We start from the raw sequence: 27,596 nt of genomic DNA on the forward strand, positions 1-27,596 counted from the left end.
GCATATGTTTCTATATTTTAGGCATGCACGAGGGCATTTCAAGTGAATCGTTTATTATTAAAAGGACGCGTGTCCACATATTCAAATTTTTCACCAGACGCTGTAACATTTTAAAGTTATAATTCTTTAGGTCCGTTCTAAAAAATGTGACACAAAAGTCATATGTTGAAAATACTTAGGGTTACCATGTGTCCAGGAAATCCGGGAAATGTCCCGCCGTCACGGATATTTTCGAAATGTCCCGGATTTTACTAAATTCGAATCGAATGCGAATTTGAATGTTGCTTATTTTTCTGAGATTTTGAAAACCGCTCAGTTCTTTTTTTCCATTCCAGCTTATAACGCTAACTGTGAGCGATTATTTTCATTACTAAATTCGCAATGGACGGACGAAACGAATAATTTCGATGTGGGAAACATGATGCACATTATGATCGTGCAATTTAATTTTGCAAACTTTACGTGCCATAATTTTTTTCGACATTTGTTTAGTTCACAGAATTATGGACTGAGACAGAAAAAAATGGTCAAAGATTCAACTGAAATTTAAATTTGATTTGTACTCTGAAGATTTGACTGAAGCTATGTATCATATCTTGACTGAATATTATAATGCATAATGGCAAACTTCATTAAATGCGGATAGTAACATGAATCGTGTATTTTTTTACTCTTGTGCTTAAAAACAAGCCAATCCCCCCCCCCCCCCCCGTCCCTCTCTATCACATATTCCATATTCCCTCTTCCTTCATTCGGGAGTAGAATGAGGGGGATTTGAAAAGGACGTCCCGGATTGGCGTGCGTACGATCTGGTCACCCTATGTATGCTCGCTGTGAATAGTACGAGCAAGTTTACTTTGAGTCAGATGAATGTATTATATACATTGTATATGGATGTATATATATATTGTAACTAATTTAGTGCAATTCCGCTTATTTGCAACCTTCTGCTAAGGTTCGTATCGCTAAACTGTTGAATAAAATAACTCCAATATTCAATAATGCAAAATGGCCTTTATTAAAGTACTTCACAATAACACTGATACTTCACAACCAATAGCTTGCTTAAATCAAACTGATTGGTCGTGCCTCAGCTGGTTCTGCTTTTATACTCTTAGGTTCCCTCGTTGGCATATTTATAGTAGAGATGCCACGAATAGTGAATTGGCCGCATAACGAATACCGAATAGTCGGCAACGCTGTCGGCCGAAGCGCCGAATATTCGGCACGAAATACATGCTTGTCGGGGCGAGTTAGTTATGATGAATCTTAGTTGTGATGAATCTAGTAGTACCGATGACGATTCTTCTCCAGTTCATAAGAAAAGAAACTTGAATGAAAATGATAGGACTACTGAAATACACGACAGTTTCTGGAACTGCTTTGAGGAAGTCGCTACAGATAATATGCGAAATGATAATGATGAGGAGGACGTGGAGAAGAATGCTGTCGCAAACGAGTTGGATTTTTATTCGCCTAGATCGGAAGGCCGATCCTTACAAGTGGTGGTTAGTAAACGAAAAACAATACCCAAACCTTTCGAAATTTGCTAAAGTTTATCTTTCTTCTCCTGGAAGTAGCGTGTATAGTGAGAGGTTATTTTCTGAGGCTGGTAACATTTGCGATGAAAAGCGTAATCGTTTGCTACCCAAAAATGCTGAAAAGCTTGTTTCTATCCATCATAACTTACCACTGATGAATTTTAAATACTAAAGTGTTGTAATTTGGAAATAAATACATAATTTTGAGTAATATAACGTGTCTTTTTTACATGATTTGATATTCGGTATTCGCAAAAAAGTGGCCGAATAGACCGAATACCGAATAGTTGCCGAATATTCGTGACAACTCTAATTTATAGGCGTTTCTATTTCTAGAATTTACTACTTGCTTACCAGCTATAAATTTATCAGCTATAACTACAAATGCACGATTATAGCTTCTCGCATAGCCATATGCGCGTGTATATGTGAGTGATACTTCCACCGATGATTGCCTACTTTTGGGAGTATCTCAGATATATGCATGTGTTTGTGCGTTTCTCTCCGCTGCTTGTATGGACACATGTGTAGACATAATGATTGATTTGTTTATGTGCATAAAAGTCACTGCTTAGAGATGATAGTATCCCTTAGTGTTGCTAATATTCGTCACAATATGTATTCGGGAAAAAGCTACCAACAAAATAGAAATAGCGCCACTATGTTTGGTATGTTTGTGTGGATGTCTGTACATATACATATACTAATGTTTGTGCCCTAAGGAAATTTAATTTGTCTTATATACATATTTCTTCTGTACATGGCAAACGCACTGAATTTTTTCTAAAGGACTGGACCGATTTTGATAAAATTGTGTGTGTGTGTGTGTGTGTTCATGGGATTTGGGATGCTTAAGATTCACAATTTTTAATAATTGCGAAACTTTTCATACCTGGAAGTGGTCCAGGGCCAACCTATTCTACATAAAACAGTTTATATTTAACTAACTTTAGTTGCACAATGGCGGCCACCGTGGTGTGATGGTAGCGTGCTCCGCCTATCACACCGTATGCCCTGGGTTCAACTCCCGGGCAAAGCAACATCAAAATTTTAGAAATAAGATTTTTCAATTAGAAGAAAATTTTTCTAAGCGGGGTCGCCCCTCGGCATTGTCTGGCAAGCGCTCCGATTGTATTTCTGCCATGAAAAGCTCTCAGTGAAAACTCATCTGCCTTGCAGATGCCGTTCGGAGTCGGCATAAAACATGTAGGTCCCGTCTGGCCAATTTGTAGGGAAAAATCAAGAGGAGCACGACGCAAATTGGAAGAGAAGCTCGGCCTTAGATCTCTTCGGAGGTTATCGCGCCTTACATTTATTTTTTTTTTTTTTAGTTGGACAATTAATTGATGCAGAAATAGTAGCAAAATAGACACGAAACGATACCAAAATCAATTCTGAAATGATCTCGAAATTAATCTTAGTGTCATCCGAAATTATCCTGAAAGGGTACCGGTAAAATGGCAACCGATTTTTTTTTGTAACGAAGCAATATTTCTTTGCTTTCGATTTCCTCCGTTTTCGTTTGATATACTGTATAGTGGAGAGGGTGTGCTAAATTTGTGTATCTTTTTCGTTCCCGAGGTAGCTATGAATATATATATGTATGAAATCAAATAAAAAAATCAAATAAACGCCTTTACTTGCTGATGTTGGAGATTTTTGATGAAAATGCCGTCTGTAATGTCTGCAAGGTTGCATTCCTTTGAGTTTACCGCGTTTACACAATGAAATGTGCGCGTAAATTTATACAAATTGTGTAAATGATTTTTCATACAAAATTTGACAGCTCGTTTACGCACTAGATAAATTTATACGTTTACACACTTTATAAGGCATTTATAAGATTACATGAGTCCCCCTAGTATTAGTGCAGCAAAGCAAAAATCAATTAACAAGATATATTCTATAAAACTTTTTGAATTGAATTGTAGTTTTGCAAATAACTATTAACGTTCTCTGATGTTTATTGTTCGACCCTCGTACATATACATTATACGAGTTTTCGTAATTTTCGTTCGTTTGTGCAAAGAGGATAAATATAATAGAGACGTCAATCGTTACTTTGTAACCATTGTTTACTATATAGTTTGGCAGCTTAAGTAGAGGTTATGTTGCGAATAGAGTGGAAGGCAGTGGACTAGGCAGTCGAATGTCATATAATGAAGGAATGGTGTTCGGAGTTTTTTCAAAGTTAAAAAAAAAATGATAAAAGCTTTAATATAAATAAAACTATTGTTTTAATAACAACAAAAGTGCCATATATATTCTGGATACATAAATTTATATGGATTATCTCACTTTAAAATTTGAATTAAATAAACTAAGTTTTTTTTTGAAAGTGAGTCGAGAACTGTGCGTGTGAATGTGCGAATTTTCACCGATCAGCTGTTAGTTGCGCTACTTGGTAAAATTTACAATGTTTGTAACTTTGTAGCCATTATCAACAAATTTGTTACTATCAAGCGAATAGAGTGCAAATTGCAAACACACATAACAACAGAATTTATAAACAGTTTGACTTGGTAACGCATAACCGTCTTTAAAGCTATATAAATATGCATACAAATTAGCAATAGCTCACTCCAAAATTTTAAAAACAGGTTTACAAAATATTTGCATAATTTTTAGTATCAAAAAGTAGATTAATAATATCATTTTGCGCTTATTGGAAGTAAACAAACCTTACATTTAAGAGAAATATAAAACTCAAAAATATTAGTCTAAGCGAAAAAACTCAAGATACATATATGAAGAAGGATCGGCAGTTCCCGAAACATGTAATTCATAAATATTATAAGATATTGATATTATCGCAGTGTTTCAAATTTTGTGATTTTATTTTGAAATCTATTTTTTTGTTTTCAAGAAAAATAAAAATTGATAAGTTACTTTAATTTCCCAAACGCAAAATCTCATTACCGCGGAGCAGTAAGCACGGGATTGAAGAACATAGAAATGTGCTCAGGGTTTCAAAATTGGTTGATCTAATAGTTGGTACAAATCCCAAAACAGCGTATGTAAAAAATATATACACATATACAGCCCGACCGAGAGGGGAGGGGGAATGGGGGATTCCCCCGTGCCCAGGGCTTCTCAGGGGGCCCGCGATTTAGAGGTACCAAGGCAAAGTTGTTCCATGTTCAAATTTTAAGCCGAATTTCAAAAGCAACGAATATTGATCATGATTTTTTGCCTGGGCCTTCGAACAGTGAGGAGACAATAAAAACATCAAACAAAAAGGTATGTTTATATGAATCCGAAATAGTAAAGTTTTCGTGGTGACACTGATGTAGGTTCGTCTTCAAAAAGTCTTCCAACAATACCACCAACTCTGTATCAAAGTCTAGATTATTTAAACGACTTTGATATCGGTAACGTGAATAATGAGTTTTTGCGATCTGAAGAAGTCAACGAAATAATTCGTCGAGGTCATCAAAAGGGTCCTGTTATTTTTCCACGTGATTTTCATTTCCTACGTCGTTGTTAAACATAATCTTGCCAAATGGAGAGAAAGTGGAACGTGACTGGTTAGTGTGAAGTGCCAGTAGCAATGCTTTTTATTGCCTACCATGTTGTCTATTAAGCACCAATACTTTAAATCGACCTAAAATTTGTTGTCCTGGCGGATATTTAAAATTCCAGGTATGGAAGACAAATTGCCATCACACGAAAATACTCAAGATCACATTAAATGTTATATTCAATGGCGATCTTTACAAAATCTAATTCAAAAGGAGGCTACAATTAATTTGATAATTTTGATTGAGCTTTAGGCCAGATTATTGAATAAAACTTCTTTTTTAGTAGTATTCAAAATATATTTTTCGATATTTCGATAATTCCCGAGGCTACAATTGATACACTTATCAATGAACAGCTAATCACTGAAACTCAAAAGTGGAAAGAAATTGTATATAGAATTTAAGACACTATTTTATTTTTGGGTGAAAAAGGCCTAGCTTTCAAAGGCGAAAGTATATATATCTTGGTGAACGAAATAATGAACATTTTTTGGACATCTAAGATCTCATAAGGGTCCGATACTTAGACATCATTTGGAGAAAGTTAGGATTTAACAACAGCAGCACAAACGTTTACAAGTTCACTATCTCTCCCCAGACATTCAGAATGAGTTTATAGAAATTTGTGCAAAACACGTGAGGGAAACTATATTAGATCAAGGCAAGAAAGCCAAGTATTTTGCTATTATCGTTGATGATATGCCTGATGCTAGTCACGTTGACTACGTTCATTTTGCGCTAACTCCATTTCAATTCGAAAGCAACAAATTTTACAATTCAAGAACGGTTTTTGGCTTTCGTGAATTGTAACCAAAAAACTGGTCAGAAAATCGTTGATCTAATTTGTCATACTCTAGGTAAACATGAAATCCCATTAAAAGATTGTCGGGCACAAGGGTACAATAACGGCGCTAAAATGAAAGAAGCTTACAGCGGAGCACTACGTCACATTCTCGACAAAAACTCGAATGCTGATTACTCGCTTTGTGCAACCCACAGTCTCAATTTATGTGGTGTTGCTGCTGCAGAATGTTGTACGGCTGCAATTACTTTCTTCGGAGTTGTACAAAAATATTTTACTATTTTCAGCAGCACTCCACAACGATGGGATATCCTCAAAAAAAAATGTACCGAGCTCTCTTCATAGTCTTTCAGACAAAAGCCAAAATTAACTGCGCAAGCATACGGAGATGTTACTTGTATTCTCAAGTACATCAGCAAGTTCGAATGTATCTTGCTGTCCTCAATTTGGTTCAAAATACTGACTACCATTAATAAAAGAAACGTGGTCCTCCAAGCTAGAGACGCCAACATAGATGTTGAGGTCCGACATCTAGATGCCTTATTAACTGAAGTTGATCAGGAACCAATGGGAAACAATTTTAAACGAATGCAAAACAGTTGCTATTCAATTGAACATCTCGCCAAAGTTTCCGGACATTCGAAAGAGAGAACCCAAAATACGTTCTGAAGATAATTTAAATGAGATGATTACGGATGATTCAGAGTCTGATTTTAAAAACAATACATGCATGGAATTGCTAAATACCATCTCAATATGTTCAAGAGCGAGTTTCAGGACTTGCCACGCTTTGTGTTGAATCCGTTTTGGCAAGACAGTTAAATTTGTAAATTATTATACAAAATTATGCAGAAAGAAAAGCCACTCTTTGATATCCGAACCGTCTATATTGAATAATTAAAATTTATAATCATCATTAAATTTATCAGAAATATATTAAAATGTTACCAAAGAACTAGAAAAGATTATTTGAAACAAAATGTGGCTGTTAAAAGAGGATTTTATTTCCACGTTACAACAAAACAGTATAAATAGTAAATATCCAAAAATCATTTAGTTGATGTGGGAAAAATTTTTTTTATGTAATCCATCAATAATGATTAATGAATGAGACGTCATTCATTCAAATTAATCAAATGTATTAGTGAATTTTTTATAGGGGGCCCGTAAATTGTTTAGTCCCGGGCCCGGATTTTCTCTCTACGGCCCTGCACATATACATACATATGTATTTAAAATAGCGATTGAAGCTATAAGACAAGTTTCTTGGCCTTTAATAAGCTTCATTTCAGAGAAAGGAGACTATTAGATTATTAAATGGTTTGTGTCATGATATTTTAGATTTTATTGTTTTTACTTCACAAACATATAAAAAATCTTAAATAATAAGTATTTCAGATAGCTAAAAACTAAAATACATTATGAAAAGCAATTTCATAGCTGTTAATACATATAAATATTTTGAATTTCCTTAATATTATTTGATTATAATTAATTTGCATAAATAAAACGTTTCAATTGGTTAACATTGATATGAGGAAAACATTTCTCATTGTTTACAAAAAAAAATTTCTTATAGTATTTTTCAATCCTTAAAGCAAACATTTATAATTTTCTGTTCGTAGTCGGAAATTTGTATACTTTAATATCCGTATTTTTGTTCTTTGGTTTTAACTTTGCTTTCTACTTTTGTCCAACTGAACCAAAAAGGAATATCTAGGGTCTCATTACAAAATAAATTTTAAGTAAATATTTAAATTTGAAAATCATAGCTGCAACTCTTGCTGAATTATTTTAAGTTGAGCTGATGTTCCAAGTCCACGTTAAATTTCAAAACTATTAATACCTATTACAAAAAACCACGTAAGGATGTGTAAGTTCGGGTATAACCGAACATTAAATACTCAGCTGAGAGTATACTTCATTTATCTTCATCATTTTGACACAAAGTATTATCAAAAGTGGGCGTTTATTAACCGAATTAACCAATTTTAATAGAGATATTTCTTTTATAATAAAAGTGCACCGAATTTCTTTAATCGATGTCAGTCCTCCTCCAGTTGTCGCTGCCAAAACTTATAAGAATTATTACTCAAAAAAGGGGTGGTGCTAGGCTCATTCCCAACATTTTTTTTATTAATTTTCTTATTATAAATACACTTTAAAATTAAAATAGCATTGATATAAATATATTTTTCGCAAAGGTATAGGCTGTTATATTCGTGTAAGTTCCTTTAAATCTTCTTTTATATAAAAGTGGGCATGGCTTTTTATCGATTTCGTTCATGTTTTTCAGACTCATTTCTTATGACAAGGTCAATTGATTTACCAGAACTTATACCGTTTTTAATGTATGACCTATAATATTTAAAAAAATAATTTTGTCAGAAGTGAGTAGTGCCACAACTTCTTTGGAAAACAATTAAAATTTTGGGTTAGTGTTTTAACCTGCACATGAAATTTGTTTATTGCAGCTACATTATTTACAGAATAATCATGTGTTTGGGCGTGGTTAACGCCTGATTTCCCAAGGAACGCACATGTCAAGTTTCAAGAAAATATTTAAAAATTTACTCAAGTTATCGTATTCACAGACAGACGGACAGTGGGGCGGACATTGCTTGATACATTTTTTTTTCACCCTGATCATTTTGCTATATGAAAGTCTATATTTAAATAAATAGGATAAATGTGATGCGCGATAACCTCCGAAAAGATTTCAGGCTGAGCTTCTCTTCCAATTTGCGTCGTGCTCCTCTTGATTTTACCTACATGTTTTATGCCGACTCCGAACGGCACCTGCAAGGCAGATGAGTTTTCACTGAGAGCTTTTCATGGCAGAAATACACTCAGAGCGCTTGCCAAACACTGCCGAGAGGCGACCCCGCTTAGAAAAATTTTCTTCTAATTGAAAACCTTACTTATAATATTTTGATGTTGCTTTGCCCGGGGTGTGAACCCAGGGCATACGGTGTGGTAGGCGGAGCACGCTACCATCACACCACGGTGGCCGCCATCTAGTCACCGGTGGCCGCCGGAAAGTCTATATTTACCACGATTAGTTTATGCTGTTACAATCTACTGTTACATATGTCAACAATAATGTTGCAAAATGGGCGATTATGGATGGTCTTAATTACATTAAAGTACATCCTGCCTTAATCAAATGGATCGGCTGCATGTTAAATTGCAGAAATATTACATCACAATGGGGATTGTACGAGGCCACGAAATCAGTGGACAGGGGCACGCCGCAGGGAGGGGTGCTATCACCTCTGCTGTGGACGCTGGTCATCAACCAACTGCTCAGGCAATTCGATGAGGGACCCGTAAAACTTACGGCTAACGCAGATGACGTTGCAATTGTCATAAGTGGAAAGTGCCTTCCAACGATTAGTTCTTTGATGGATCGGGCGCTTCGCGATTTTCATACCTGGGCATCTAATGTCGGGTTGAAAGTCAATGCGGAGAAGACGGATATGGTCTTGTTTACAAAGAGGTACAAGGTCCCAAATTGGACCAGGCCTAAGTTAGGAGCGGTGACCTTACAGGAGAAACCTTGCACAAAATATCTAGGAATCATCCTAGACAGTAAGCTGTCATGGAAGCTCAACGTGGAGGAGAGGGTCAAGAAGGCCTCAACGGCACTCTACGCATGTAAAAGAATGCTGGGGTGTACGTGGGGCCTATCGCCCTCTCTTTCTCATTGGGTTTTTACAGCGATTGTAAGCCCTATTCTATACTATGGAGTTCTTGTTTGGTGGAAAGCCACCCAAAAAACAACATACCTCAAAAAATTAGAGGGGTATGCAGACTATCGATGCTTAGCATTACGGGAGCCCTGAAAACAACCCCGACGGCTGCACTGTATGCCATTTCGCACATCCCACCTGTAGACCTGGTAGCAAAGAACAAAGCGTTAACGACCGCAACCAGGCTCGGTGCTTCGGGGCAGCTTGAGCGCCGACCATATGGCCATAGTAGTATAGCGTCATCAATCACAAGACTAACAGACTACATGATTCCCTATCTGCGCTTCGAGGGAGATCTTAAGGCCACAATAGAGATGGACGGTTGGCGCAAGGGTGCGCAAATGGCGGACGAGGCGATACATGTGTACACCGATGGTTCCAAAGTAGTGGAAGGAGTAGGGTCTGCGGTATACTGCGCTGATCCGGAAATAAGCAGATCCTACAGGCTGCCGGATTACTGTAGCGTTTTCCAAGCGGAAATATTAGCCGTAACCAAAGCAGTAGAAACCCTGGAAGAGAATAGCTTAAGCTGCAACCGTGTTAACTTTTATATTGACAGTCAAGCAGCAATTAAGGCAATAATCTCGCATAGCACAGCATCTAAATGCGTGTTAGAGTGTAAGCAGTCTCTGGAGAGAATCGGGACAGGGAGAAGCATACATCTATATTGGGTCCCAGGGCATATGGGAATAGATGGGAATGAAAAAGCGGATGAACTAGCTAAAAAGGGTGCTCCGTAGATGTCCCAATTAGATTGGGCTAGATTAAGCGAAGGCGAGAGGTGCACATGATCGACCAAGCGGGAAAGGCGTGGGTTCAAGCGCGGGGCTGTAAAGTGTCGAAGATTATGTGTAGGTCTTACAACCTTAGACTAACACAGTTGCTCCTATCATTAAAAAGAGAGGACTGTAGACTCATGACGGGTATTCTGACTGGACACTGCCTTCTGGCGTCACATGCCTTTAAACTAGGCTTGGTCAGTGATAGCAGATGTAGGAAGTGCGGGTTGGAGGAGGAAACGATCGAGCACGTTCTGTGCTCGTGCCCTGCACTTGCCAGTCTAAGACTCCAGCTATTAGGAGTGATACAGCTGTCAGATCTAGAAGCAGCAAGTGGCTTAAGTCCTAGGAAGCTTCTAGTATTTGCTAAGAGGACGGAGTTATTTTATAACATAGGTCCTGGTTTTTGATAGGGTTTTTCAGTTTGGTCGTTAAAACAAACTTCTGGTAACACTACGGACTCAATCAGTCTATGTGAGGTCCTCATGGACCGGCCAGTTCAACCTACCTACCTACCTATGTCAATAAAGTTAAGATATTCTAAGGGCTTTGCTCAGCTGAGTATAAAAACAATAATTTAGTACCTATGACTTACAAAACAGACTTAAAAATGATACACAAAGACAATTTGTAGTCTAATAACTTTCTTACTTGTAATACATAAATACATACATTGCTAAAGTTGTGAACATGAAAACAGCAGTAAAAATTATTAACACAATTATCAGTTATTTTCCACAATTTATTTTCGTTAATTTTATGAAACGCGTCGGACCCGTGCGCATCTTGCGCAACAAATATAAAAGTATCATATCAAATATCAACAGAAATCAGCTGTTCTATGAATCTAACATCTATTAACTTACACGCGCTTGCGCTGCCATCTGGCGAATGTTAGCACCTGCCGGTAATGTTAGTGTTAGTTCTAATCAAATATTCACAATAGTGCCATAGTACAAATAGATTTTTTTGTGCGCTCACAATCCTTAATTTTTAACAAATTATTTTAATAAAGTATAGCTAAACAAAACCACTACGACTAATAATGCCCAAAGCACGAATCCCCATCTTTACAACCAAAACTTTATTTATAGATTTGGATTCCAAATAAGAGCGAAAAAGGGCCCTGTACATAAAAACAGCAATTAGAAATAATATATAAGGTTCTTACATGAATTGTGTAAATAAAGTTATGAAAACCAATTTCACAAACGTTTTCAAAAAAATCAAAAATTCGAAATGTTTTCAAAAATCTTTATTATATTTTCTAAATTTGTATATAAAATTTTAGAAAAATTTTTGAGTAGGCGGTTTTGTGCATTGTGAATGACAACTAAGTGTGATATCTTATCTGTCAACTGCCTGACAGGATGTTCAATATGGCTACTTTTTAGCATTTTGACAGGGTGTTCAATATGGCGGCGCCTATCTTCAGCGGGCGATAGAAAGAGATACAGAATGAGACAGCGATAGTCAATTACAAATCAGGTGATCCAATCACTTTGGAATTTTGACGTCTATGCAGAAGATATCACACTTAGTTATCATTCACAATGGTTTTGTGGCCCAATTAGTTTAACCGTCCTGTGCATAGGTGGGTACCCGGGTACCTTTTGCATATTCAAAAGCCATTTTTAAATAATCTACAAATAGAAACGAGTTAAAATTTTGTGGCATCGAATGGGAATAAGTTTTCTACAAAAAGGAGAGACAATTTTTTCAAATATAATTTCATAAAGATGATTTTTTTAATAAATTAGTTTTTATTACTAGTTGTCATGGCTGGGATACCCAGGTACCACTCGTAGATCTCACGTTTTTACGTAATCTATCTATATAAAAGAAAGTCGTGTTAGTTACACTATGCATAACTCAAGAACGGATGAACCGATTTGGCTGAAAATTGGTGGAGAGGTAGCTTAGAACCAGGGAACGGACATAGGATACTCTTTATATCTCGTTCTGGCTAGGGTCTTGAGATCAAAACGTAGACCTGGGTAATCCTGGGATGTGTTTGTACAATATGGGTATCAAATGGAAGCTGTTTATGAGTACTTTGATACTGGATATTTTTCGTACCCCTGGGTGACTAAGGTCTCGAGATATAGGCCAAAACGTGGACCCGGACACACCTAGAATGTGTTTATACAATATGGATATCAAATGAAAGCTGTTGATGAGTGCTTTAGTACAGGGTAGTTTTCATACCTATTGGTGACTAGGGTCTCGAGATATAGGCAAAAATGTGGATCAGGGTAACAATAGGGTGTGTTTTTACATTATTGGTATGAAATTGAAGCTGTTCATGTGTGCTTTACTACTGATTATTTTTTATACCGCTGGGTGACTTGGGTCTCGAGATATAGGCCAAAGCGTGGACCCGGGCACCCCTAGAATGTGTTTACACAATATAGATTTCAAATGAAAGCTGTTGATGAGTGCTTTACTACAGGGTAGTTTTCATACCTATTGGCGACTAGGGTCTCGAGATATAGGCCAAAACGTGGATCAGGGTAACACTAGGATGTGTTTTTACATTATGGGTATCAAATTGAAGCTGTTGATGTGTGCTTTAGTGCAGAGTAATTTTTATATCGCTGGGTGAATAGGGTCTCGATATATAGGCCAAAACGTGGACCCGGATACCCCTACAATGTGTGTGTAATAATGATATCAAATGAAAGCTGTGGCTGAGAGCTTTAAAGTAATTTCCATTGTCATATTCGATTTAGTCGCATCAACCTGGCAAAACTCATCCTTTTTCCGGGAAGTAGACCAGAGAGGAACTGGGACTGCGATTATGACTAGGACTGAGGCTGAGACTCGGAGTGGGACTGGGACTCCGAATATGACTGGAACAAAATACATACTACCCTCTGGGACTGGCAATAAGGGATGAAGAGAATGAGAAGAACTTGAGAGAAGAGAAAAGAGGGAGGGAGACTGAGAAAGAAATAGAGTGAGACGAAATAGATAGAGATGAATCGAAAAAGAAGGAGGCAGGAGTGAATAAAATGATTAAGAAAAATATAAGATGTATGCAGATAGACCAAATTTAGGGCAGAACAACGTCTGCCGGGTCTGCTAGTCTACAAATAGAAACAAGTTAAAATTTTGTGGCATCCTATTGGAATAAGTTTTCTACCAAAATGAGAGAAAATTTTTTCAAATATACTTTCATAAAGATATTTTTTTAATAAATTAGTTTTTTATTACTAGCTCTCAGGGCTGGGATACCCAGGTACCACTAGTAGTTCTTACGTATGAACTGCCTTGTGGTACCCGTGTACCCAGCCATGCGAACTAAGAAGAAAAATGATTCATGAACAGGACGGTTAAGTAGAACATAGGGTGATTTTCTTCCATATAAACAATAAGAATATACATATTTTGTATGAAAGAAAATCTAAAACACGCTTCAGAAAAATAGAAAACATTTTCAAAAATCAATGCGAATTTTGAGAGACATTTGAACTACAAATTGCATGCACAAATTTTTTCGAAAAACTATTGAAATTGGTTTTCAAAATATTTTGTATGCAATTCAATTAGGAATTAAGGTAAGGAAAGAACTGATAAAATGTTTGTGTAAATGTTCACAGCAGTTTGTACATAGGTTTATAAAAACAAATGTGTCATGATCATTAATTCTCATAACAAACAAATGTGATGTCATATTTAATATAATAAATAATAACAAAAATTACACTTAAATTATTACACTAACGTAATCGATAAATTACTTATTCATATTTTTCCTCTTTGGCTGTCATAAACATTTTTTGGCACGAACATGTAAAATTATCTGCAAATGTAAATTTAAAGTTAATAAAGTCAAATAAATATATTTACAGATATTGTTGGAGTATGCACTTACTTATTGCAGTTTGCAAAAACTTTGGTTTATCCTTCCACACTACACCGACATAATAGAATGGCACACCTATAACGGTAATCAACACGCCCATACCTACTTCATAGGGCGCCACATAGACAGGTACAACAACGAGAAAGGCACAAATAACTACAAAAACGGCAGGTATCCAAAGTGAAACCTGGGAGAATGTGAGATTAAAAGATTAAAAAAGTAACGAATACTAAGATTGATTATGATTATGGCTACTTGTAATAAGATTCAAATGAAGAATTACCTTAATTGGTCGCTCCATATTGGGACGGGTATAGCGGAAATACAAAACCGCCGATACGGACAGCATTATGAAAAATGACTCCACTATGCTGCTATAAGTGATAAGTACATAAACATCGCTTACTATTAACATTATAATCGACAATATGCACTGTAATTAAAATGTATAGAAATTGATTAACATATTGCTATGTAAAAACTGCATCTGCATAAAAAAAATAGCAACTAACCACTTTAATAAATTTTAACAGTTATTTTCTGCTTTTATTATTTTCGTTATATTGAAAAAGCTAATATGAATTGTGTTATGAAAACTATGTTAATCGATATCCGAAAACATTTTCGAAAACTCGAGAATTTTTAAAAAAATTTCGTGGACATTTCCCAATTTTTTTAAATTTGTAGGAAAATTTTAAGAGTGCAGTTGTGTATTAGAAAACCTATGCAAAATAACATTGAAAAGTTCGAAATTTCGAAAAGTTATAAAAATTTTCATCATAAAAACTTCCAAATTTTTATTTAAAACATCAAAAATCGTTCCAATATTCAACAACATCAAACAACTTTTCTGGGTATGGAGTTTTGCGCAAGAAAAACTATGTAAGCTTATTTCGACAGCATTTTCGAAAATTCGGGAGGTTTCAAAAATTCTTCACGATAAATTACAAATTTTTAATTAGAACTTTGGGAAACCTTTTGCGTGTGAAATACTCAAGAAATTTAAAAACAAAAACAAAATTTTTAATTAGAATATCAAGAAAGGCAGCATTTTTTAGTTCAATGCAATTAGAACTTCAAAGCTGACATTAATTATTTTGCGAATGCTGCTTTAAATTTTCTTCCATACAAAAAATTTAATTTTTCCTCATTTTGTAAATAAATTTTAAAAATTTAATGCGAATTTCGAGAAACCTGCAAACATGTACTTTGTTATACTAATATAAATACTCAAGACTTTTTCTTAAATGTCAAATAAATTTTTGTTTTAATTTCTCGAATTTTTCGAAAACGGTTTCGAAAAAGGTGTACATAGTTTTCCGAATTTTAATGTCGGTTTTTAGGTGCCAGTTTAAACTCCAGTTAAAGTTGTTCGATAACATAAAATGTTGCTGCTTATCTCCGGTTAAGCGGCGAAAGTGGCAAAGTTAAACTCCAATCAACTTTAACTGTAATTTAAATTCACACTGAAAAATCGGGCCTAAGATACTGAATTAAATTGGTATACGAAATTGCATAGTCATAACCAAATGCTCGAATAAAAATTTGGGAATTTTTCGAAAACGTTTTCGTAATAGTTTTTTACTACTAATGGCATTTGTCCATAGCACACCATTTTGTTATAAATATTTACGCTATTCTGGCATATGTACTAGTTTCCACTATACAATAAAGTTGAACATGAAAATTAGTGTCAATTAATTTACCAAAAATACCAGCGACGGCACTGGTGTAAATTGATTGACGCTAATATTTGACAAGATCGCTGGCATATGACCGTTACGCGCGCCAACAAAACACATACGAGAAGATGTCATTATATGTACGGAGAGACCACCAAACGCAGATATCGCCACCATAATAGGAATTATAAAAGACCAGAGACCGAGTACACGATTGCCAAATGACTATAAAGAGGAAAAAAGAGACGAGTATTTATTAAATTGCGCAAGGCAATTGTGAAGTACTTGAAACATTTAAGCACTTTACGCACCACAGCAATAGCATCGGATGCAATCATTTCCGCTGGCGACAATACCGCCAAGTAGGCCATATTAGCGAGTACATAAATTGCGGTAACCAATGGAAGTGAAATGTAAATAGCACGCGGCAAATTCTTGTATGGATCCCGTAACTCCTCTGTCATGAAATTTAAATAATTCCAACCAGCATAAGAGAATATGCCAGAATAGAAGGCCACAGATAATTTGCCTGGATCAGTCTGTGTATTCTCGAAGGGTTTCTGGAAATTTTGGAAATGACCTAAATATTGAATGCATGACAAAAATAGAAATCAAATTAGTAATTGATAAGTAATGGCAGTACTAAAGCAACATACCAAAACACATCCAAACTACACCAACAACTATAATTAACACCAATGCAGCTATTTTAGTAAACATAATAATATTTTGCATTTTTGTTGTTATTTTCATATAACACGAATTAAGGTATGTTAGGAAGCATATCGTCACAGCGGCGAGCAATTGTAACGCGCTCTGTGGTATACTACATTCATTATCGAAAAAAGGTTGAAGAACGTAGGAAGCAAATGTGAGACCCATAATGGCATTCGTTGTAGGGCTGCAATGAATGATATAAATAAATGCAAATATAGTAATGTAGGTGCATAATTAATCAATGTTTATTCAATTAAATAGCGTATCAACTATTATTCATGAGCTAATGGAGTGACTCGTATAAAATTGTGATAGCATACTTTTAGGCATTATTTACAGATATATTAAATTACCAATAATTTGGTTAAATCATAATATTGAACACATTTGTAATATTATTGACGCAAATCTAAACATATGTACATATCTATATTAGAAGCTTATGTTAGGAGAGTCTTTGTAAAATTTTTTTTTCACCGTTCTAAATACAGCGAATTCGATGTTTATTCGAAAGCCGAGTTGCATTTTTGTTGTTACTTGGTTAATGACACCTGACTTTTTTCTTCCTATGCTTTTCTTTTGAGTTCTGAAGTAATTTAATTTGTTTGTTAAACAAGTCCTTGCGTTTTAAAGAATGCTTCTCATTTAACTAAGATTTGCCAATATGACTATGTGAACACGATCGGGGCTCTCAAAAGGAGATTAAAAGAAACTCTAAAACTTCTCAAGTCCTAAATGGCAACATATCAAGTTTAAGTATCGGCTGTCAAACAACCAAGGTACAACTAAAAACTATTTCGGCGATATTTACAAGGATCAAAAAAAGGGTAAATGTTTTCTTGATTCCTCTTAACATAAGTTTTTAACATACGTCATAGGAATTTCATAAAATAAAATGATTTGAATGATAGTCCCAACCTACCAACTTTACACCATTCAAGTTTCAAAATCAACAATCAATTGATTACAAAATCGATCAATGGAAACCGCTTTGGGGGAATATTTAACTGAAATCACTTTTATTTTAATTTTTTTCAAGCGTCAGAAAATAACTACTAATAATTATTTTGGCATTTAAAAAAGAAGATAAATTTCGTTGTAACAAATTTTGGGAAATCCTGGTTATTATGCACCTTCTGCTAACGTTCGTATCGCTGGACTGTCGAATAAATAACTCCAATATTCAGTATAGCAAATGGTCTTTATTAGACTACTTTGGGATTAGTACAATTATACTTCACTATTAATACTTCACTTCACAATAGCGTGTTTAAATCTAACTGATTAGTCATTCCTCAGCTTGTGCTGCTTTTATAATCTCTGTTGCCTCGTCCGCGAATTTCTCCAAAAGTCTAGATAGCCATACTATAGCGAAGCTCTGGCAATCCCAAGTTCCTTACGGAAGAGGAGGTGAGATCTAAGAGATCAGCTTAAGATTTCGACGCGGTGATATCAAAGCATTCCCGAGATAGGCATGCAAGTATCTTTATTTTGGCTAGTTTCCTGAAGGTACTGGATCTAAATGCAGCAAAGAACGATCAACATCGAGAAAAAAAGTCCACAAAACGTTCTGGAAATATTTTCCGTGTTAGCACAACAACATGTACATAATTTTAAATTTAAGCCAATTTTTTGGGTCAGTATTCGTACGAAAAATCGAATGCAGTATGCATTTAAAGAAATGTGTGAACATTTCAAACTATAAAGCCATAATTAGATAGGTAGCTCTAAAAATATTCCCTTGCTAATTTATATAAATGAGTCCGTTAACTATCAAAAGAAATATTTTGAAAGCTTTGACACATTAAAGAATATTTGTCAAGATTTAGTATAACCCAATTATAATAAAAGATAAGCAAACAACAAAATACTAAATTGAAACAAAACTTAAATCGATAGGCGTTACGTACGACTTTTATTTGTATAACTGCCATGACTCATGAACGTGAAATAGTACATAAACTTTATATCGCACGCTGCAATCTAAACAATGATAAACCCACTAATAAACTCACTATATATGATCGCCCTTTGTAGTTTTCTCTTTTATGTCAGAGATTTTTTATTAAGGCTGTAATAACGTGTAGACAAAAAGCTGCATCAATCTATTTTTGGTCCCGCACGCAAGGTCTTTATAAAATTCACTTGGCAATCTCTAAACCTAGCGGCTAGCGGTATCGCCCTTTTTTCAATTTTATAGTCATGTAACAACATGTACCACGTGCTTTACCATGTGGTAACATCGGAGTGATATTGGTCAAGTAAGTCATTTATTTTGTGCGATAACACCAGTTAGAAACACTTATTATGGCCAAGCACTTCTCCCCTTGACCAATATATGAACCGAACAGTGGCATAGCGAAGAAGGGCAAACATTCCCCGCACGATATTCTTAAAGTGCACCAAATGGTCTGTAACAGTGATTATAAATGCGTTATTACTCTGGGGTTTGTTTTTGCTATTGCTCCGGCTCTGAACATTAGCAGAGCGGTAGCAATTACATTTCGTTTGGAGTTTTTATTTTGCTTTTTGCTCCGCTCTAAAACACGCCGTAGCATGTAGCAGAGTATAAGAGATTTTATCACTTTACGCTATTACTATCACACGGGCCTGTTCTGTACCCTGTTCATGTTCAGAGCCAGAGCAGTACGTTTTTCGCCAACACTGCATCTCTGAAGTAGTACATTCAAACAGTTGTCTGTAACACAATAAATGCTGGAAAATTTTAATTGATATTATATATTTATCATTTCTTGAAAATATATTTCAAATTTAGCGCCAATGTAAAATCATGAAACAACTGCTGAGTGGAATATAACCCTCTCTCAGCTGTCAGCTCAAAATATTTTTCAATATCGCCTTCTCTCAGGATTTCTTTCAAAAATGTCCTATCTCAGGGGTGGCTTTAGTCGACATTGGTTGATTCGATACTTCAAGTCGATAGCGAACGCTCGATGATGCCGTTTTAGTTCCCGTATCTTGGTATGATCTCTTTCGTTTGCAGATTTCAAAGGGTGTTTAGAAAGCTTTTTGGAGCTACCAAAATATTTTCTTTTATAAATAGCGTTTGTTTCTTAATCTCTGATGAAAAAATCATTCCCTAAATTATCACCAAGCATAAAATTATAACTTCCAAAAAGGTAATTCGACACCTAATTTGGTATCGAACAGTTTGTATCGAACGTTCGATACGACGCGTGGACAATTTGTGTTAAGCGCCAAATACACGACACGAACATTTCCGCGAACATTCCGCAATCTTGTTCGCAGCTTTGGCCATACACCATACGAACTTTTGGCCGAACATTAGTTCTCTTTCAGACAGCGATGAATACGGACAACAATTGTGCTGCAGCAATATTGCTCGCTGTGGCAATTAAGCGTAAAAATAATACAATAATCTTTGCTTTTTACTTGCCACAATGATGGCAAAGATTTATACATTTCAATAAATTCACTCAGAAATTTTTTATTGTCCATTTTACTTTTACGCGCACGTCTGTTCCGTTCAGAAATTACTACGATTATGAGCTATTTCGCCATACATGCACGAACAGTTCGCGCAAATGTTCGCCAAAAATTAAAATATTTTGATTTTTGGCGAACATTTGCGCGAACTGGCAAACACCACCATACACGACAGAAAAGGTCGCAGAAACATGACATAACGGGAATGTTCGCGGAAATGTTCGTGTCGTGTATTTCGCGCTTTACGGAAAGCGAAAACGATTATTTTATACTCGTTCTTGATCGATATCGAAGTACGGAAAGCCACCCCAGAATTCGGTTGAAAAACACCCTGTATCAGAACTTTTTCCATGAACGCCATATCTCACTTCAAATTTTTTTGCTCAGATAGATAAAACGGTATGTCACCCCGCACGCAAGAAAAGCTTAAATCGCCCCTGGGACCGCAACTAGCTAGCAGAATCGTTAGTATTTCATTCGCCGGAGACTATATCTAAAAATAAAAAAATAAAATAAATAAGGATTGTGCATTGTATATTTGTGGTGTTTTCAAAAGTTATCTGCTATTATCGCTTTATACTGAAGTGATCGAGATAGGTTCGAAAAATGGCTCAGATGATAGCTCTCCAAACCAAATTTGAAAAAGGATGTCGCAAAATCGCTCCAATTTACGTCAGACTTATAAAGTATAATATTTAGACGTCGTGAGATCTCTTCACTCCCCAACCATTAACTTAATCCAAAGTAATACTTATTTACAAGTATGACTCTTATTGGATTTTCTAGGTCGGCAATATTTTCGGTGTCAACGCTTATTAAATAAACAAAGATCCTTCGAGTTTCAAACCTGACAGCAGTAGTTTTGTGTGACTTTCATAATACTGCTTTTCAAATAGAGTAATTAAAAGAGTAATTTAAGGGTAATTTATTTTCGGTCATTTTACAGGGTGCCGACAAAAATGCTTGTAAGGTAAGTGCTTAAGCCCGTAAGCATTATTCAACTCTTGCTTTCACCATACATTTTGATATATCTAATCTACATACAATCACCGATAATAAATATGAAAATTGGCTAAGGATTAATATTTAAAAATGACATTTACTTAACTTTGATAATAAATGGCCATAATAAATTACTTTGATATAATTTTCAATATGACTAATTCATTTAAGGGTGCTTATTTAGAGTAAGATTGGAAATTTGAATATGGAAAATTTGAAATATGTATTATTCAAGTAAAAATAAAAACTGTATTATTTTTTTATTTTTTAATATCTATGCTTTATTCAAAAAATTCTGAGTGATGAGTGTATAGTTATTTGATGATTTCCCGATTTAACCCTCTGTAACATACTGTAGACCACAGGCAACTTACCATTCTATCTACGAAACATGTGTTTGCTCATAAAGTACCGTTAGCCTTTTCAAAGTAAGTGATATTGTCAGTGAAGTGGAAAATTTCGTACACTGTGCAAGTGCTAAATATAAATAATATCAAAAAAATAGTTTTTGAGGATATTGTGGATATTTTCTGTAAAATATATATGGTAAGAGTTCAGAGTTCATTGTGACACTATTTGTTTTAAATATATCCTCAATATTTTGTCAGTGGGTGGTGTTTAGTGTTTGTGTCTTGTAGGCTGCATTATGTGAAAAGAGAAAATAACTTGCATGAAAACCGTGACTGCGTTACTAATTATTTTTTAGGATGTCTCGTCGACTACGATCTCTCAATGACAGCGAGATCGCCTGCGCCCTCCAGGATGATTACGCAAGTGAAGATGGCCTCGACTTTGATGATAATAGTTGGGCTGACCCTGATTTCGACCCAGATTTGAACTCGGATTTCGGAGAGCTGAATGAAGACTCTTTTGAAGGCAAATTTGATGTGGATGAATTAGTAGAGTACGTAAACGATGACGACCGTAACTTCGTCCATGAAGAAGCTGTAGAGGTCGCCCCATTTCGGTCACAGATCATAAGTACTTCAACTCCTCCATCAAAGCGACAAAAAACTGAAAAGCTCCCGTTACTTAGGAATAAAATGAGTTTAGAGCTGAGCTCAGATCAGCTGTCGTTTACTGCAAAATCATCAATTCAGTTCTTTCTTTACTTATTTCGACCAGAACTTATAAAAAAAATGTTTGATGAGACAACCCTCTATTTGGCACAGAAAGATCTAAACAATAATTTTAGAGTATCTGAGATAGAAATCCGACAGTTTGTTGGTGTCGTATATCGTATGTCACTTGTTCAGCTACCCAGGGTAACCAACCATTGGAGTTCCATCCTAGGCACAACTCTTAATTCCACAGGTTATGATTGTCTTGTAACATATTTGAAAAGATACGACAAAATCTTCATTTCAATGACAATAGCAAATGTCTTCCAAGGAGCCACCCTGACTTAGACAGTATCTTTAAAATACGTCCCGTTGCGGACTCCTTGAACGAAGCATACGCGAAAGTTCCAATAGAAACTAATTTCGACCTATCCTAATCGCTAATACTTTTCTGATAATTTTCTTTCCACTGTTGCTCATTGTTGCCTGTCGGCTACACTCCCTTTTTATAGCAGTATCCATACAAAATAAATAATTTAGAAATAAAAAATAAAAAGCCGACTTTTTATTTAGGAATCTATCCGATTTAATTGAAATAAAATTATTTCGAAGTGATGAGTTATAGAGGGTTAATATTATCGATTCGTTTCATTGAATTGCGAAATAAATACACGAATAGAATGATGTCACACATTCGTGTTTTTGCCTTAGTTGACTTTCACCAAGTTAAAATAAAACTAACAAGGTCTTCGAAATATTTTGGAAGGGAAAAAAATTGTAAATTTTAAAACTCACACTTACAGAATCCAGGGCCTAGAGAGAAGGCCATATTGCCTTTCTCACCGTATGCATGGGCATAAACAAATAAACAAAAAAAATCATTATCTTTACGAATAGCAGTCTGGCTGTTTAAATTGAAAAAATATGTATGTAATCTATCGTCGTATAGAAGCTAATTATGAGGCACTGTAGGCTGAATGATTATTTTAAGCAAACAAATAACTGGAATTACATTTGGGGTATTGACTTGACCGTGGTTATCTGCTTGTGTGGTTATTTTCTTAAAACAGTTTACAAAAACAAAATACAATGGAGTCAAATAATTTTTAAGCAGATAAGGTGATAACGAGCAATTTAATATTCAGCCCAATTCTAAACGAAAATTCCGTGCGAGTTTTCTCCCTTCTCCCATTCCTCGTATTCTAAATAAAAATTCCTTGTGAGTTTTTTCACTTCTCCCTTTCCTCCTATTCTGAACAATGTTCGAAAAGCGGAAACAGGTTATGGGAGAAAAGTAGGTATTATGAATGTGAGGGAGAGGGAGATTTCTCTGCCATTTCATAGGAGTTTTTTCACTTGTTAAATTAAAGGGAATGCATCAAAATAGTTAAAGGAAATTGGTTATTTTAAGAAAGAACACTTATTTGTACAAATTTGTGCTAAAAGATGTATTTATATTCTACCACAATATTCTCACTGTTAATACAACAACAACTACAACCACAATATTCTTTATTTTAAGTCGAAAAGTATATCATAAGCAACGGTAGATCTCTTGGTATACAAATTTGATGCAGCCATCCAGAAATTGCGCAAGGATTTTTTAATAAGACTTCAATAGATTTTGGCATATGATGAAGGACGAATTCAACTCAACTTGGCCGCCAGAAAATTGCTTTGCTGAATGAAAGCAGGCAACTCCGGCAGATTTGTGTGCGGCCGTCTTCTTCTTATGTTCCGCTGTTGATGTTGCTGTGGCACCAATTCATTACTCATTTCAGTGAATACCACATGAAATGCAATAAATACTGTGCAATGTTTATATTTTATTTCTTAATTTCCAACAAATTTGCAACAATAATTAAAATTTTCAATTTTTTAAACAAAATAAGAAATGTGCAACGAAATTTCAATTGACAAAACAGCTGACTTCGAAAATTCGAAATTCCTATTCCCCAATTATTGTTCTCCCTAGGAGAAAAGAATTGGAGGAATTTTTCCGCGGGAATAAAAAAATCCGCGAGAACAAAATTCCGCGAGAATATTTAGAATTGGTCTTATTATATTATTTGCATAGAACCAGGGACGGAAAATTATAATTTTTTTTTTCGAAGTCGAAAAAGTCCTGGTCAAAAAATTGCCCTAGGTGAAAATGTTTGAGTTCCCAGGTATCCCTATAGCAAAATCATGTCGAATCATGCATCCTTTTTATTTTTCGAACTTTTTCCATAAAAGTCCACATATAAAAGTAAAATCTGTGTTTTTATTTTTTGAGTCCGATAGAACTAGTTAAATTCAAACTTTTAAAAATAAAAGTCTGGAAATAAAAGTTAAACCCGGAATTTTATTTTTTAAGGCCAAAATAAAAATCCGGCTTGATAACAAAGAAGCGGCTTGTCCGAAATAAAATAGATTTATTATCAAGCCGGACTTTTTTTGGCCTTATAAAATAAAAGTCCGGATTTAACTTTTATTTCCAGACTTTTATTTTTAAAAGTCCGCATTTAAACAGGTTCTATCGGACTCAGGTAATAAAAATCAGAATATAATTTTTATCTTGATCCAAATATATTGAAAGTCCGAAATTAATTGCAAGGAATTATATTATAAAAGGAATAACAGTTTCCGATCCTGGAAATAGTCCTATTGTGATCCCAAATGTAATAAGAAAATCGCCCTTAAAACATTTTCGAAACGGTCTGAAGTAATCCCGAAATAATCCTTGAAACGATCGTGTAACAGTTTTAAAATAAACCCGAATAATAGTACAAAAATGATCGAAACCAATTCCGAAATAGCTGCAAATATTCTATAAACTGTTTGGAAAAAGTTGCGAAATTAACCTGAATCCAATTCCGAAAAACCGCCGTTATGATGCCGAAAATAAAAGCTTAATTATCCTAAAACAGCCCCGAATACAATAACGTAACGATTCGAAAACAGTTTCGAAATGGTCACGAAGTTATTAAACCTCCATTAATTTTACCGCTAGACTGCATTTCAGTGGCCAACGTCAATATAATTAAAGTTATAATGATTAAAAATAAATAAAAAAAGGAACTTATTCCTCAAGGAAGTTGTGCCCTTTTCTTCTTTTTTCAAAAAATATCAGCCAGGATATCCTTTAAGGTTTTTAACTGTGTGCCCAATTTTACCAAATATCTTCAACAATTCAGGCGTTACTCATCTACAGATCAAACATTCATATTAATAATATAAACAAAATTTACTAATTATTGGAGTCATTTTAATAAAAATAAACATACAAACTCTGCTCTACTAGTCTACTACTTTGGGGAGTTTCTTTATCGTCAATACAACAACAACTACTATTTTGATCGTAACTGTACATAAAATCATCAAGGTTAAATACCTGGCATTTTCTTTTTTAGGAAAAATGTTACTCTCATGTTGCACTCTGAAATTTTATCTTTTGAACTAGATACTGGTGTCCCTTTTCTCATTCAAAGGGATATATCTTGTGAAAGGAGCACGCAAACTTAAGATAAAGCAGTGAAAAGCCAACAGACCAACAAAGTGACATTAGACACTATGTTCACTGCACTAATTACTATAATACTATACTTACACGAATATCATCATCGCGTCCCATAGGTAGAGAAATGCTGGTAATGACCCATATGCCTCCAATATATAAGCATAATCACCGCCTGACTTGGGTATCGCTGTACCCAATTCAGCATAACACAGTGCGCCAATCATCGACAACAAACCACATAGCACCCATATAGTGAGTGATGTTCCGACTGCCTCCACTTCACGTATTACACCCTTGGGTGATATAAAAATACCGGAACCAAAAATTATACCCAATATAATGGCAACACCTTCGAGTAGTCCTAATTGTTTTTTCATACGCACAGCACTGCTGTTCGAATCGGTTGAACCTTCACGTTGGACACTCGCACCACCACCATTGCTAATCGATGTGGATGCAATAGCCTTGTCAGCAGACAACGTTGCCGAGACATTGGGCGCCGTTTCACTTGCTGGTGTTAGAAGTATAATTTCGCTGGTAGGCGATTGTAAATCGTTAGATGAACGCATTTTACTTAGTACTAAAAAGTTGGCTTTAATTATAATTTCCTCACTTTACTTAAATTTGCAAATAATATAGCGCGCGATTAGAATACGACGAAGTCACATAGTCACGTACAACCTTTTCAGCCAGCTACTTGCAGTATTCTAAATTCAAATGTACAATTGAACTTTTATCGTTACTTGTTGAACGCTTATGCACTGTCCATATGCATCTAAGTATGTATATGTGTATGTATTATTCTCACGTACTTATCAAAAGTAAGTAGATAGCAATGCCGGGTGTTTTTCGGTTTTTGTTTTGCTACGCCCATTCAATGTATACTAAAATGTTTACTGCCCTACATTTACACTCCCTCATTGCTCAAACACGCACCCCTTATAAATGCTTAGGGCGAGGGGCTGCCGTATACGACAGCCGTAGACACACTTTCAGAACATCCACTAGTTGTATGATTTCTTGTTTTTTTTTTTTTAGGTTAGATGCATAGCAGCATTGATTAGGTGTCACCAATAAATATGTAGGTACATACAAAGGTGTGCTGGCATAAACTGAATAATTGATCTTACTTTTATCGCAAATGAAAACACTTAATCCATTTTTTTACACTTTATAAAGTCATTTAATATTAATTAATCTTTTAAGATAAGAATTTTCAGTATATTTTTGTAGTTTATCTTTTATTTTGAATACAATCTAGCACGCGTTATGTTATAAACGAACACAGCCGAGCACACTGTACTGTCAAACGGAAAATGGCAAAGGAAAAAGAGGCGGAAAGTGGATAACGGATATGTTGAAAGGAAAAGAAGTTTTTAGTGTTGGAAAATGAAGAATTTCGTTTGCATGAAAAAGAATTTGTAACAAAGAAATTGAATTTTCAATTTCTTTGGTAAAAGTCTAGTTGAGGGGTCGACTGCTAATACGCTACCAAAAATATCGAGAGAGGTGTCAAAAGACGCGTATTAATCTCGAGAACAATAATCCGATGGCGGAAAAGAAAAATCTTATCTATGTCCGGAGATATTTGCAGTTGAAGTTGGCGATTTGCATGTGGTTGTCGTTGTTTTAGTACCCACAACAAAATTTGTGCATCACCGTGGCGGTAGCCACGGTTATACCACACACCCAGACTTGGCACGGCGTAGCCCAGGGTTATTTGTTATACGCGCGGACGAAGGCCGCCAACTCAGAAAGGTGTTCTGCGCAAAAATACTATGGATCCCACCCCCGGTTTCGGAGGTACCCGCGGGTCTTTTTTCGGTTTTTCGTTAATATCTTTTGAACGAGTTAATATTTTTATTTTCCGCCTTCGGATTATTAATACTGATGTCAAGACGCGT

General features: G+C 35.3%; 1 protein-coding gene and 1 long non-coding RNA gene across 2 annotated transcripts; one reads left to right on the forward strand and one right to left on the reverse strand.

The window, feature by feature from the left end:
• The first annotated feature begins 4,013 nt into the window (after positions 1 to 4,013).
• On the forward strand, positions 4,014 to 14,697 carry LOC137238344 (uncharacterized). The gene is made up of 2 exons (XR_010949172.1): positions 4,014 to 4,141; positions 14,250 to 14,697. It is a non-coding gene; the product is annotated as an uncharacterized lncRNA (long non-coding RNA).
• On the reverse strand, positions 13,584 to 27,507 carry gb (genderblind). Its single transcript, XM_067763204.1, has 7 exons — positions 25,783 to 27,507; positions 16,602 to 16,846; positions 16,257 to 16,525; positions 15,970 to 16,170; positions 14,547 to 14,696; positions 14,273 to 14,450; positions 13,584 to 14,200 (listed from the first exon to the last, which is right to left on the reverse strand). The coding sequence occupies exons 1-7, from the start codon at positions 26,259 to 26,261 to the stop codon at positions 14,139 to 14,141; spliced, it is 1,584 nt and encodes a 527-aa protein (XP_067619305.1). The 5' UTR covers positions 26,262 to 27,507; the 3' UTR covers positions 13,584 to 14,138.
• Positions 27,508 to 27,596: the final 89 nt, after the last annotated feature.

Source organism: Eurosta solidaginis, chromosome 1, assembly GCF_040869045.1.
Source record: "Eurosta solidaginis isolate ZX-2024a chromosome 1, ASM4086904v1, whole genome shotgun sequence".
NCBI lineage: Eukaryota > Metazoa > Arthropoda > Insecta > Diptera > Tephritidae > Eurosta > Eurosta solidaginis.

Excerpts from the sequence above, each read along its gene's own strand:
- gb (XM_067763204.1), bottom strand. The coding sequence starts at position 26,261 with ATGCGTTCATCTAACGATTTACAATCGCCTACCAGCGAAATTATACTT. Across the intron at positions 16,847-25,782 it reads GACGCGATGATGATATTCGT|CCCTACAACGAATGCCATTA; the intron begins GTAAGTATAGTA and ends CATTCATTGCAG. Across the intron at positions 16,526-16,601 it reads TGTAGTTTGGATGTGTTTTG|GTCATTTCCAAAATTTCCAG; the intron begins GTATGTTGCTTT and ends TTCAATATTTAG.